This window comes from Solanum tuberosum, unplaced genomic scaffold (assembly GCF_000226075.1).
Source record: "Solanum tuberosum cultivar DM 1-3 516 R44 unplaced genomic scaffold, SolTub_3.0 scf00115, whole genome shotgun sequence".
In the NCBI taxonomy this organism is placed as follows: Eukaryota; Viridiplantae; Streptophyta; class Magnoliopsida; order Solanales; family Solanaceae; genus Solanum; species Solanum tuberosum.
Window position 1 is genome coordinate 1,152,194 of NW_006239044.1, and position 13,720 is coordinate 1,165,913.

The 13,720-nt window shown below is 33.9% G+C and overlaps 2 protein-coding genes across 2 annotated transcripts in view; one reads left to right on the forward strand and one right to left on the reverse strand.

Annotated features, from left to right (window-relative positions):
• The window catches only part of LOC107061149 (B3 domain-containing transcription factor ABI3-like), an 8,890-nt gene extending 6,864 nt beyond the window's left edge, over positions 1-2,026 (forward strand). Inside the window, exons 2-9 of the mRNA XM_015309966.1 lie at positions 260-321; positions 679-795; positions 919-959; positions 1,041-1,107; positions 1,202-1,302; positions 1,442-1,545; positions 1,737-1,813; positions 1,910-2,026. Coding sequence (XP_015165452.1) covers positions 260-321; positions 679-795; positions 919-959; positions 1,041-1,107; positions 1,202-1,302; positions 1,442-1,545; positions 1,737-1,813; positions 1,910-2,026 — 686 coding nt within the window. The remainder of the gene's footprint in view (positions 1-259; positions 322-678; positions 796-918; positions 960-1,040; positions 1,108-1,201; positions 1,303-1,441; positions 1,546-1,736; positions 1,814-1,909) is intronic.
• A 659-nt stretch (positions 2,027-2,685) lies between these two features.
• Positions 2,686-11,959, reverse strand: LOC102595331 (LRR receptor-like serine/threonine-protein kinase RCH1). The gene is made up of 3 exons (XM_006350256.2): positions 8,725-11,959; positions 8,150-8,632; positions 2,686-3,101 (listed from the first exon to the last, which is right to left on the reverse strand). Exons 1-3 carry the CDS (start codon positions 11,618-11,620, stop codon positions 2,686-2,688), a joined length of 3,795 nt encoding a protein of 1,264 aa, XP_006350318.2. The 5' UTR covers positions 11,621-11,959.
• Positions 11,960-13,720: the final 1,761 nt, after the last annotated feature.

A 13,720-nucleotide genomic window follows, 5' to 3' on the forward strand; every position in this document is an offset into this window, starting at 1 on the left:
GATTGTGAACTTTAGGAATCTTGATTTATAGAATTTATGAACTAATTATTAGGTTGAACTTTAGAAATCTTGATAAAATATAGTCTTTATGAATTATTTGTAATTTTGAAACGAATTTTGAAAGACTTTTTAAGTCTTTAAATTGTAATTTAGATATTTTTAAATGTTAATTTAAGTTTGTTGTTTTATATTTTGTGTAGCTTCTTTATAATGTTTTGTGTTTGATTGGGGTTGAACTGGAATTGAATTGCTTTTGCAGGTGGGCAGCAGAAACTGGCAGTTTCTGCTATCAAAAAATTTGCAGAAAAAGCGATGAACAGGGTGGTTTTGTCCGTCACTTTTCTGAATTTTATTTTTTTTAAAACCCAGAAAAGCGACGGACAGGGTCCTTTAGTTCGTCGCTTTTCTGGATTTTTCAAATTTTTATTTCCAAAAAAGCGACGGACAGCGTCTCATTGTCCGTCGCTTTTCAAGATTCTAAAAAAATTAAAAATTAATTAAAGCGATGGACTTCGTCTCTTTTTTAAAATAAAATAAAATTTAAAAAATGTGACGGACGGCGTCGCATTCTTCAAAAAAAAACAATAAAAAAAAAAAAAAAAAAGCGACGCAGTTCGTCGCTTTTGAAAAAGTGTTGAGCCAAAAAGCGACGAGATTGATTGCGTCGCTTTTTGGCAGTTTTTTAGTAGTGCTTCTGCTTCTCCACCACCTGAGGCACCACAACTACATCCTGAGAAGCTCAGGATGAAACCACAAAACCATCGTAAGCATGGTTCTGTGGACAAGCAATCGGAGGTTTGTTTATTTGTTTCTCCACATTTTCTATAGAGATCAATGAACTTTTACACTATTATGTCACCTAAAAAATAATTACTCCGTACAAGTAACTGTTTGGACTTGCTAAACACAAAATGGTAGGCAATTTGCTACAATAGAAAATTCTTTATGCTATTATCCGTGTATATAAATAAGATCGGTAAACATAAAGATAATTTATGTATGTTTGCGGCAGTAAATTTTGTGTGGATATTCTATGGCAGGGTTGGAAAACAGAAGGTGCTGAAGCAGAGTGATGTTGGAAATCTTGGAAGAATTGTGCTTCCAAAGGTACTTAAATTTTGTCATCATGAATTTTGATATGTATTAATTTCAGGTTTTTAGTTAATATGACTGGAAAATTCTTAATTTTGTTAACAAATAGAAAGAAGCAGAATCTCATCTGCCAAAACTTGAATCAAGGGATAGAATTTCAATTGCTATGGAAGATATTGTAACTTCTCGTGTTTGGAACATGAAGAATAGGTGTGTAGACTCAATTTTAATGGAGATGACCACTAGTTTAGTTTAATTTTTTTTCCCTTATAAGAACAAAAGAAACTAGTCCATTTTTATTCGAACTGCAAATAAATTTGTGATTTATTTATTTATTTGGGTGTTTTAGATTTTGGCCGAATAACAAGAGAAGGATGTACCTTCTGGAGAACACAAATAATATAAACACATTCCACTATGATCCTGCTAACATCTTACTAAAAGATACTTCTGGTCTGTTTCAATTTGTTTAACCTATTTTTCTTTTTAGTCTGTTTCAAGAAGAATGACTCTTTTCCTTTTACGAAATATTATTCGTACACTTTAACATGGATTAGTAAATCATTTGACTTGATAGTGTAAAAAATTGTAAAAGTTAGCTAGCTGAACAAGATTTATTGATAAATAAATGAATGGTTCTCCAGGAGATTTTGTGCGAGATAATGGACTTCAAGAAGAGGACTTCATCGTAATATATGCAGACATCAAGTGTAGCAAATATGTAAGTCCATATATACTTACAAGTATTTATCTTCAAATCACTTCTGGTGTTAATTAATTTGCTGGATAGATAATTGTTGAATGTTACATGCATCAGTTGATACGGGGAGTAAAAGTTAGACAAATTGGACAAAAAGCAGATAGCAAGAAACCAGCAAAGAAAAACGCCTGCAATTCGTCTTATTCCAAAGTATGTTATAACACGTTTCATTAGTATTTATGGAGAAAAATGTGTGTAGATGATACAAAATTGTTGAGAATTACAAGTGTGCGGCCTGTAAATATAGTACTCTATTTCTCCCAATTTATATGACTTACTTTCTTTTTTAGTCACAAAAAAGAATGATAGATTTCTTTAAGTAGTTAATTTAATTTTAAAATGTTCATTTTACCCTTAATGAAATAATTTCTAGCCACATAATTAATATTTATGACTTATTTTAGACTACAAATTTCAAATGTCTTTCTTTTTTCTTAAACTCTGTAAAAAGTAAAACTAACTCATACAAATTGGGACAAAGAGTGTGCGTGCGTGCGTGCGCGCGTGTGTGCATGTGTGTGAGGGTTTTCTTTGATTGATCACTTTAACAATGTTCACTAGTTTAGTAAAAATTTCAATTGATTGACCAATCTAGAAAATACAAAGCATCATTAAAGACTAAGGATGGAAAAAAACTGACTTAATAACATAAGAACTCCATAACCTTTTATTTTGTGATCTAAAACCTCATAAAAACAAGGGACTCAATAAAAAAAAAGTAAGAATTGACCATAATAAAAGACTCGATCGCTGGTAAAGTCTTCTCCAAACATAGCTTGAATTTCAAGAACTCCAACTATAACTCCATGATAATTTTGAGTTCAAGATCCCTCCTACTCTTCTGGCTCAAGGGCAACATTTAAATCAAACTTCAGATGCTCAGTCAAAATAGCACTTTGTGTTTCTTTTTTAAATTTCTCTACCCGCAACTTCAATGCCAACTTCTGCTCCTCCAATATGTGTTTATCTGAAGGTATTTCTGAGCCAGGGTGCATAATCTTATGCATTAGTATTTCTTTTTTATCTTTCTCGTTCCATGCTTGCAATTCTTTATGGAGATCTTCCAATGCCTCAAAACCATTTGATTTGCCCTCAGCATAATCACGTTTGCGATCCTCTTGTTTCACTTTGAGAAATTTATCAATTATTTCTTCTATGCTTGTGGAACCATAGGAGCACGATTTTCCACTTGGTCTAAAGAGCATAACACCAACATCTGCTCCAGTTTGAGTTGCAAACTTATTTGCATCTTGGAACAAAAAAAAAAGCTTTTTGAGAAACTCACCATACGTACTCTCCCAGACTCAATCAACTTCATTTCAATTTTTTGCTTGCCTTTTTTGGTCTCATTTTCCATTGGAAAAAATATAAAGAATAAAGTAAGATGTTTTTGTTGAATAAGACTTAGCAATTTTAAGAGGAACATTTGTGTAATTTATAGTAGGTGCGTGAGTGTACTCTCATGAGTATTGTAATGTTTTGTAGTTATGAGTCTAGCTAGCTATCACGTGTATTGTCATGTTTATTTAATGCTTCATATTATGATCGAGTCTATCTATCACGTGTATTATCATGTTTGTTTAATGCATTCATATTATGAGTCTATTATCACATTTATTTAGTATTTTCATATTATGCAATTTTATTGCAAGATTACCTTGTAACTCAACAAAAATTCTAAACTTGCAAGGTAATAATTTTGAATTGAATTTAAAGACAAATAAAACATAAATAATGCTTAGGTATATAATGTTAATTCGAAAGGTGGACCAATTGGAACAATAGTACAGTTATCTCTTTGTGACCTACATGTCATAAGTTCGACTAGTATGAGCAACCACTAATGATAGTATCAATTGTGCATCACAAACCAAATCCTTATCAAGAGGTGATTATACTAATCTAAATAACAAGATTCAAATCTTATGCCTCTATAAGAAATCTCATCCCAAGAATACTACTTCTTACAAATGCATTCAACAAAACTTTGAGTCATAATAAAGAAGTACCTAATGCATCTTGCATTCATCCTCATGTTATAAACACCACATTCAAGCCTAGAAATATAACCACTCCATGAACTCCTACCTAACTAATCCTTCTAAGAATTTCTCATTCTCTCGACATCTCTACCAACTGAAATTTCACATATTACTACCAAGAAATTGACTAATTACTCTTATCTAACTATTACTCATCGTAAAATCTCATCTCCTTCTTCCTCCACATTTATAACCTAAGATGGAATAAGCACACCATCACTACCATACTAAGAAACATCAATCCTCTCCTATCTATCATCACACAACTACTATCATTAATCACTCGCAAAACTAACAAAGATCACTGAGGGAGTTAAGCGAAGGATCATATGCACGATTCATTAGAGAAATCTGAATGAAAAATATGAATGATGTAACATTATGTTTCTAGCCATTGAGATTAAATCATGAATTCGCGAGACTGAGCATACTATGAGACATGAGTGCTTATATGAATAGGTTCATATTATAAGGCTAATATCCATAACTTTATAGAGTAAGATTGAGATCAATTAGCTAAAGGCTTTGCCCTCACTAGAAACACAATAGGATGTTATAATGACTGGACTTTGAGGAACACACTAGAGTATGAATGGATTGATATAACACTATAACTCTTTCTGAACACGTCACTATCTGATTCTTAAGCTTGACTTGGTTTCTCATCTTATCATCTCCCCTTTAGGTCTAAAGCTGATACTTTAAGGCTAAGGATCTATTCCATTTTTCCTAAATTAGTATATATTCAATCTACTCTAATACTCAAGAAAAACTAATCTCATGGCTACTAAACTTTCCATGTGCAGGTACTGGCAAATTATTCATTTTGTTAATAAATAGAAAGAAGCAGAATCTCATCTGCCAAAACTTGAATCAAGAGATAGAATTTCAATTGCTATGGAAGATATTGTAACTTCTCGTGTTTGGAACATGAAGTATAGATGTGTAGACTCAATTTTAATGGAGATGACCACTAGTTTAGTTAGATTTTTCCCTTATAAGAACAAAATATTAGTCCATGTTTAGCCAAACTGCAAATCAATTTGTGATTTATTTATTTATTTGGGTGTTCTAGATTTTGGCCGAATAACAAGAGCAGGATGTACGTTCTGGAGAAAATAGGTAATATAAACACATTCCACTATGATCCGGCTAACATCTTACTAAAAAATACTTCCGATGTGTTTCAATTTGTTTAACCTACTTTTTTTTTTAGTCTGTTTCAAGAAGAATGACTCTTCCTTTTACAAAATAGAAGTTTCATATTATTCGTACACTTTAACATGGAGCAGTAAATCATTTGACTTGATAGTATAAAAAATTGCACAAGTTAGCTAGCTGAATGACATTCATTGATAAATAAATGTATGGTTCTCCAGGAGATTTTTGTCAGATATTGTCACGCCCTGAACTCCACCCTAGGAGTGACATGGCACTCGAAACTCCATTAGGCCCGAGAGAGCCAACCAACCTATTTAACCCGACTAATTCAATATAAATACCAATTTAAATAATAATGCAGAAAGTAAGGCCCATTTCAATTAACCTTTGAGAGAATTCAAAAGAGGAAAAACCAATTCAACTCTTAAATACAAAACCAAATCCAACTAACCACAGATCTACGAAACCTCTACTAACAAAATAACAATGTCTACATCGAGACATGGCCCCCGACATACCATGAAAACCAAAGGGAAGACAGATAAAGAAAAGTATGCTTTCCAAAAGATGGAAAGCTCACCACAACGCTGATTGTTATCCCTCAATCATCTACTGCTGCCTTGAACCACGGACTTGTGTCTCTGATCCTACATCATGAAATGATGTAGTGTCGGAGGACGGTCAATACGGCCAATACTAGCATGAAAACCAGGGAAAAGGATAAACGGTATACATACATAAAACATAACCATAAAAGAAAGGCAAAATCATAGGTACAAACCCAAAGCATTTGGACATAGACCTTTCAAAATCATTAATCATGAGTAAGGTAGTATTCACCGACATAATGCGACCCACAGACTATAAGGGTCTGGCCTCCGCCCGTCCGAGGGCTCCAATCCATGTATGTCATATGAATTTAGGAAGTATAAGAATTTGGTAAACCAAACTCTCCCAAATAAAAAACTCTAGAGGCTACTCCGATTTAACAACCTACAATAGCCATCCATATTTCAGGACAGGGACCTCCCACGCCGGCAAATGCGGTTTCGGGTGATGAGTCACAAGGACTTTACACCTTCTCGGTGATACTACCAAACTCCATTTAAGCCCCTAATTAAAACATTTACAAGTTTTCATTTATTAAGAGTTATCCGAATAAGGCATATTCCCATTGGTATCGTCATGCCAATACTTGCAAGCTATTCAAACCATGCCAATTTCATAGTTAGCCATTTAAAACTCTTCAGTCGTCGTTTAAAACCAAAGACTCATTTATGTTAAGATATTCCATTCAATGTCAGCTTTACGTTTTTTACTGATGCAAGTAGTAGAAACAGATTTTTTAATGATTTTCTACTATCGGTCATATTATACAATCTATAAGCAAAAATAAATTTGTAGTGATCAATCTATCAACCACTAGTCTATTAACTAAACAAAAAAGTACTCTATCAAACAGTGGAGGAGGGAGGATTTTCATCAAGGGGGTTCAAAAAAATTAATCATGTAAATAATATCCACAAATAAACGGGTCGAATCGGATATAAATGGGTCGGATTAAACAGTCGAATCAAGAAGAAAAGGGTTTTTTTAATATTTGACTTTATAATTAGGGATTAAACTAATAAATCCTAAATTCCCAATCAGTGTTTTAATTTTTTGGAACTAAACATCGATTTCTGATTGCATTATTATTATTTTTTAAAAATAAAACGCCTAAAATATAAGCTGATAAAAGAAATGCCTCTGCCCGGATTCGAACACGCGACCTCACGTGCAGTAGAGCAAATTCCTGAACCCCCAACGCCACTGAGCTACGCCTTTGGTGTATGTTTAGGGGGTTCAATAGTATATATATACACGTATATTACAAATTTAATCTTATATATATAGTGTAATTTTTCAACGAAGGGGGTTCGGATAAACTCCCTTCGTTCAACGTAAATCCGCCCCTGCTATCAAACATGCAAAACAACTAGCAGTAATTTTAGAAAGGGAGAATGCAAAAGACAGCAATCAGAACACCATTAACGTCTACTAAAACGCAGATTTTTTTTAAAAAAAATCGATAGACAATATAATATAAAAGTTTAAAAAATTTCTAACCATTATCCAAAGCAAAATGCAATTAAAGATGCAGAATCAAGAACATGAACTCAAAACATATCAAATTTTGACAAATTTAATCAAGAACAATCAAATTTTTGCAAAAATTCAAAATCCACTAAACTAAAATGCAACAAAAAAAATAGTAAAACGGAGCTAAAATTATCAGAAAAAGAAAAATGAACTTACTTGAACACAAGATGATGAAGGTTTCGACTTGGAAAGAAGATTGGAGAAAAAAATATTTCAACTATTTGAGATACTCAAGAAAATAGGGAAGAAGAGAGAGGCTGAGAAGAGTTGAATAATTAAATGAATTTAAAAAAAGTGGAATATCTAATAAATATAAAAAGGGACTTAATTATATTTTTGTAAACTTGTATTTTATCCCCCAAGTTTTTAAAGTGATGAAAAGATCTCTGATCCCACAACTCAACCCCACTTTTTCACTTTTTCTTAACCTAATCTTACAAAATAAATCAAAAAGAAATTGAGTGTCTATGGGCTAAAATAAGATTTTGTTGGTGGGTACAACACCAAATTATCTCATGTTATTCTTGGTATTGAAGTACCTGATTTTGTCTTGTAGAATATCAATGCATAAAGGTTAAATTCATACTATCCAATTAGACTACATTTGACTTTCAATTAAACATAATGCACCAGTTTGATCCAATCACTCAATGAAACTTATAGATTTATCTTCTATTGTATGTTTTGTATGGTTGATATATTGATTGTGATTTCTGAAGTAGTACAATAAATGAAGGCTTGAGGGCTATAATTTTGGATAGAAGAAATTGCAGAATAATGACATTGAACATTGTCTTATTAAATTTCATAATGGAGATGGTTCTGGACTTCTTTATACAAATTTATGGTCATTAGTAAAGACCACAAACTCAAGCAGAAATATAACTAGCCCGGGAAGAAAAATGAGAAAACAAATCTAACTATAAGAAAGAAACAAAAGTCTATTTGAAACCAATATTCTTGGTGTTGGAGGAAGAAGAATGTAACAATGAAGATGCAGAAAAGCTTGTATTATTGCTTTGCAAGTACAAGCTATGCATCTTTGAAGATGGCCCTCCATCACTACTACTCTTATTGTCTCCTCCATCTTTAAGGAGCATATCAACTTTTTGGTACTCTTCTCTTTCAAGTCTTATCTCTTTCAGCATTGCTGCGACATCTTTCATCGTTGGTCTATCATCTGGTGATGGATTAACACACAGCATAGCTACTCCTATAGTCTGCATCATCTCATCAACTTCTGATTCGGGACGAGCACATAAGCTCACATCTAAAACTTCATCACTGCCTCTTTTCTGCCTCACCCAATCCACAATGTGTACTCCATCCGGTATTGTAGGATCAATTGGCTGCTTTCCTGTTAACACCTCTAACACAACTACTCCAAAGCTATAAACATCACTTTTCTCTGTTATCTTCATCATGTATCCATATTCTGCACAAGATAATATATACATGTGTATTAAAGATATAATGTATATAATTATAGTGTAATATTGTAAAGTGGTACTACGACTTGTGCCGAACCTGGTGCTATGTATCCGTAGGAGCCAGCTACTGTATTGGAAGATCGAGCAAAATCTCCATCATCGACGAGTTTGGCTATACCAAAATCTGCAATGTATGGCTCAAAGTCAAGGCCAATGAGAATGTTGTTGGCCTTGATGTCCCTATGAACAATTGGAGGTGTACAATCGTGGTGTAAATAAGCAAGCCCTTGAGCTGCACCTAGGACAATCTTGTATCTCAATTCCCACTCCAAACATCCATCACTTCGTTCGTGTAGAAGGCTACCTAGGCTTCCATTAGGCATGTAGTCATACATGAGCAATCTAGTGTTTTGATTCCAGCAGCAACCTAAGAACTTAACGATGTTCTTGTGACGGATGGAGCCAAGGGTTTTTATCTCGGTTGAGAAAGAATCGCGAACACATCCACTAATTCCTGACTTTGAATTTTGGCAGTTGTATCCAGTTGCCAATGTGGTTGGCCATAGCTTCTTGACTGCAATTGCTTCACCATTTTCTAGTTCTGCACGATAAACTACGCCGGAGCATCCCTTTCCAATAACATTGGATTCCACTAGGCATCTCAAAATTTGTTCAACCGAAAAATTCAACTTCTGGAATGGAGTAAACTTCCAAGCTGATGAATCCCCTCCTCCCAATTCAGAATCATTATCTTCTCTGCTCATTTTTCTCACTCTGTACACTGCCAGCATTCCAAGGAGTGCCAAAGCTATAGTCACCACAGAAAGGAGTGCAATTGCCAATTTCAGCCTCCATGACCGTCTTACATTGCTATTACTCATCATTCCCCCGCCTTCAACATTGCTCAAGAAACAAGAATCATGTCCCAATGAGCACAAACCTTTGTTGCCAGCCATCTCTGCTGATGATAATTGCCTGAATAACTTATTATCAGGGAGGTAGCCGGTAAAATTGTTGTAGGAAACATTCAAGGAAACCAGATTTTCAAGCCCCGAAAGAGACAATAGGTCTCCTTCAAGCTTGTTGTGGGAAAGATCTAGTACTGAAAGTTTGTTTAAGGCAGATATCTGCGGTGGGACTACCCCACTCAAGATGTTCCAGCTTAAATTCAAGGCAATGTCAAGTGTCTGAATGTCAAACAATTCCACTGGCATGTTCCCTGAGAACTCATTGCTGCTGAGATCAAGCAATTGAAGGCTTGAACAATTGCCGAGAGTTGGGGGAATCGATCCAGAGAAGGCATTCTTACTAAGAACAAGCCGGTTAAGGTTAGCAAGTTGACCATAGCTTGCTGGAATCTGTCCGTTAAACTGATTCAAGGAAACATCCAAAATCTCTAGCCTACTGAGAGAAGAAAGAGAGCTAGGTAAATTCCCACTTAGAGTGTTATTAGATAGATTGAGCATTTGCAGTGTCTTGCAATTGCCAATCTCCTCAGGAACGGATCCTGTAAGGTGGTTCTCAGAGAGATCAAGAAAACTTAGGTTGTCTAGAAATCCTATCTCTCTTGGAATTTGTCCGCTAAGTTTATTGCCAATAAGTCGTATACGAATAAGAGAGCTACAATTACCTATCTCAGGTGGGATAAAACCAGAAATATCATTGGAAATCAACAGAAGCTTCGTTAAATTAGTTAACTGAAAAAGGTCAGGAGGTAAGCTACCAGTAAGAGAATTATGTGATAAATCCAGAGCTTGTAGGCTTCTGCAACCACCCAATGCAGGAGGAATGCTTCCTTCAAGCTTGTTCTGCCAAGCAAAGAATATATTTAGCTCCTTCAACTGCCCCATTTCCAGAGGAATTGAGCCTGAAATCTGATTCGTATCCATCTGAAACTGTAACAAGTTTGTCGCATTAGAAAGAACAGATGGGATTGAACCAGAAATGTTGTTGTTACTAATCATCAACTCTTGGAGATTAGTAAGGTTCCCAAATGACCACGGAATGCTCCCGCTTAAAAAATTCAAAGAAAGATCAAGAATAACCAAACTTTTGCAATTCCCAATTTCATCAGGAATTAGCCCATCAAGATTATTTTGCCAAAACAACATCTTTTCTACTTTCTGAAGCTTTCCCAACTCAGCAGGCAGTGAACCTGACAGACTATTTTGGTATAAATACAAGTCAACTAGCTCTGAGCAGTTGCCTATTTCTGAAGGTATTTTGCCAGAAAGCATTGTAGTATAAATAGATAATACCTGAAGCTTTCCCAAGTTACCCAACGATGGAGGAAGCGAACCTGAAATTTTCGTATCAGCAAGTCCCAACACTATCAAGTTCTTGCAATTCCCAAGCTCATCCGGAATTTTCCCACTAATATCTTTGTTCCCTCCTGCTCTTATATTTTCTAAAACTCCAAGTTTTCCAAGTTCGGAAGGAAGATTTCCGCTAAACATATTGTCAAAGATAATAAGATTTTTCAGGTTAATGCAACTGCCAACCTCTCCTGGAATTTCCCCTGTTAGTTGATTAGAGTTCAAAATCAAATCTTCAAGATTTATAAGGTTACCAATAGTTTTCGGTATGGTACCAACAAGACCATTTGAACTAACATCAAGTGTTACAAGTGAAACACAATCTCCAATATCCTGTGGGATTGTTCCAGTGAGATTAGCACCAGAAATGATCAGTTTTTGCAAGGATTGTAAAGACGAAAGATTAGAAGGAAAAGGAAGAGCCAGCTGAATAAACTGAATATCAATTTGTGTAACGAAAAGATTAGAAGAACAAACTATATGAGACCATTTACAAGGAGTGGAATCTGAAGGATTCCAGTTTGAGAATGTTTGAGGAATTGGTGAATTAGTAGAATGAAGCCAAGAAAACAGGACATCAACTTCATTTGAAGGAAGAGCAAAGTTATGTAATAGAAGAAAAAAGGTTAGAAAGACAACAAGATTTGGGAGGTCCAAGAATCGCCTCGACATTGGCATTTGCAATGGGCATCAACTTCCAAATTCAAAATAAATTTCTTAGGTGAAATGCATTGGGGAGTTTGTTTATATTTTGGTTAAAATGCAGAATCTAGCTTTGCAGGGAAGCAAGAAAAGAAGAGACAATACAATAATTAGTTATTAAAGATTTGAAATAGTCACAAACAACTCCACCATCTTTCACCTCGGGGTTCTCTGCTGCATTACTATTAGTAGATGCCACCATGTGTTGCTGCATTGTTTTCCTCAAAACTCATTGTTGGTCTTGCTTTGGTATTTGAGCTCATTGCCTCTCCACTCTATTCATGTTTCTTCAATTGTATTTCAAACTAAGTAAAATAAACACTTCTTATGAAACTCATTTCTCTTTTCTCTTATTACCATTTTCCAATAGTAAGATGTTAGAAAACGAGGCATAGTCTTTGCACAAAATCTAACAGGTCTTTTAGTAGAGTGTATCAGAAAAAAATAATCTATGTAATAGTCTCGTGTATTATTAGTATCTTGTTTGATACATTTTTTCTATCTACGTCAGTGGCATAGCTACATGGTTGTCAGGACATCCTTCGTCGGAAAAAAATATTGTATATACAGGTAAAATGATGTAGGAAATGATTAAATAACATGTATTGGGCACGCTTAACACAACAAGCTATTGTAGCTCAGTGGTTTCAGATGTTTGTAATTAGGCAATGCTCGCATGTTTAAATCTCACTAGTAGCAAATGTTTTTTTCACTTTTTGAAAAGAGTTTTTGTTGTGCTATTTCTGGACACCCTTTGTGAAATTCCTGGCTACGCCTTTGTCTACGTATAACAATACAGTTGTCCCTCAAATCTTTTTCTACATCTCTTCCATCATATTTGTGATTGATATTTTTGTAAACAAATATTTCATTTTTAGAAACTATGCATTTCAATTTGCATTTTATTTTTAATACACCAAATTAAATATTGCATAAGAAATAATATCAACATAACTAATGCGAACATAAGTAATACAAACATTATGAATATACTATATAGAGCATTATTCTTTTACACCCTAACGTACGCCGCCTAAAACAACATGAAAATGTTTGGTTGAGTGTAGTGCCTAATGTGGATACAACATCTTAAATGAAATGTACTACAACGTTTAACCTAAATATCCATTTGACAAAATAGATAAGGAAGCCAACGTCGTGTTAACGTCCCTATTTTAACTAAATTTGTAATGCCTTCATATATCCTACATTTCTATTCTTCTACTACATACAAATGGGTTCATCGTTCCCAGGGCCGGCTCTTGCCTTTGTAAAATAAGGCTTATGTCTTTTGGGGGCCCCAAATTACTATCAAGAATAAATTATGTGTTAAATTTTTCTATAAAAAATTGATTAATTATGATAAAAAAATATATTATTTTACCCACTTTAACATCTTTTATACTTTGTTAAAAATAAAAATTAATAGTGAAAAGTGTTGAACAAAGTGAATTACAAATTCTTTTTTATTTCTTTTAAATTTTAGTTTCAAACATTACAACAAGCATATTAAAATGGTGTATACCAAGTCATCTACTTTTTGAATCAGATTCTGTGGTTCTAACTCTTATTTTTATTTAATATTTGTCAACTTATTACTTATAAAATTATGTTAATAATTCATATAATAAGTGTCTCACTGAAAGGATGTTTTTCAAATGTTGAGTTGATAAAAATCTTACCTAAAAATCAATAACTGAAAAACAATATTAAATACTAATAATTTTCATCTAAATAGTGTAAGAAAAATAAATTTTGAATAAATATATATACAAAGTTTATTTATATTTTAGGCCTCAAATTGAAATTTCGCTTTAGGCCCCCAATTACGTTGAGCCGCCCCTGATCGTTCATTAAATAATTAATTATGTTCGTAAGATACAAATATTTAGTCTTAACCTTTTCAAATTGTTTGCCCTAATAGTGTCGAAAAACCATCATCCTTGCAAACTTTGGATTTTTTCCAATAACCATATACATTACTCTTTTGTTACAATGGAGCTGATTTATTGTGTATAAATAAATCAGCTCCATTATGCACACAATCTATGATGAACACAATCTTTAGTGTAAAGC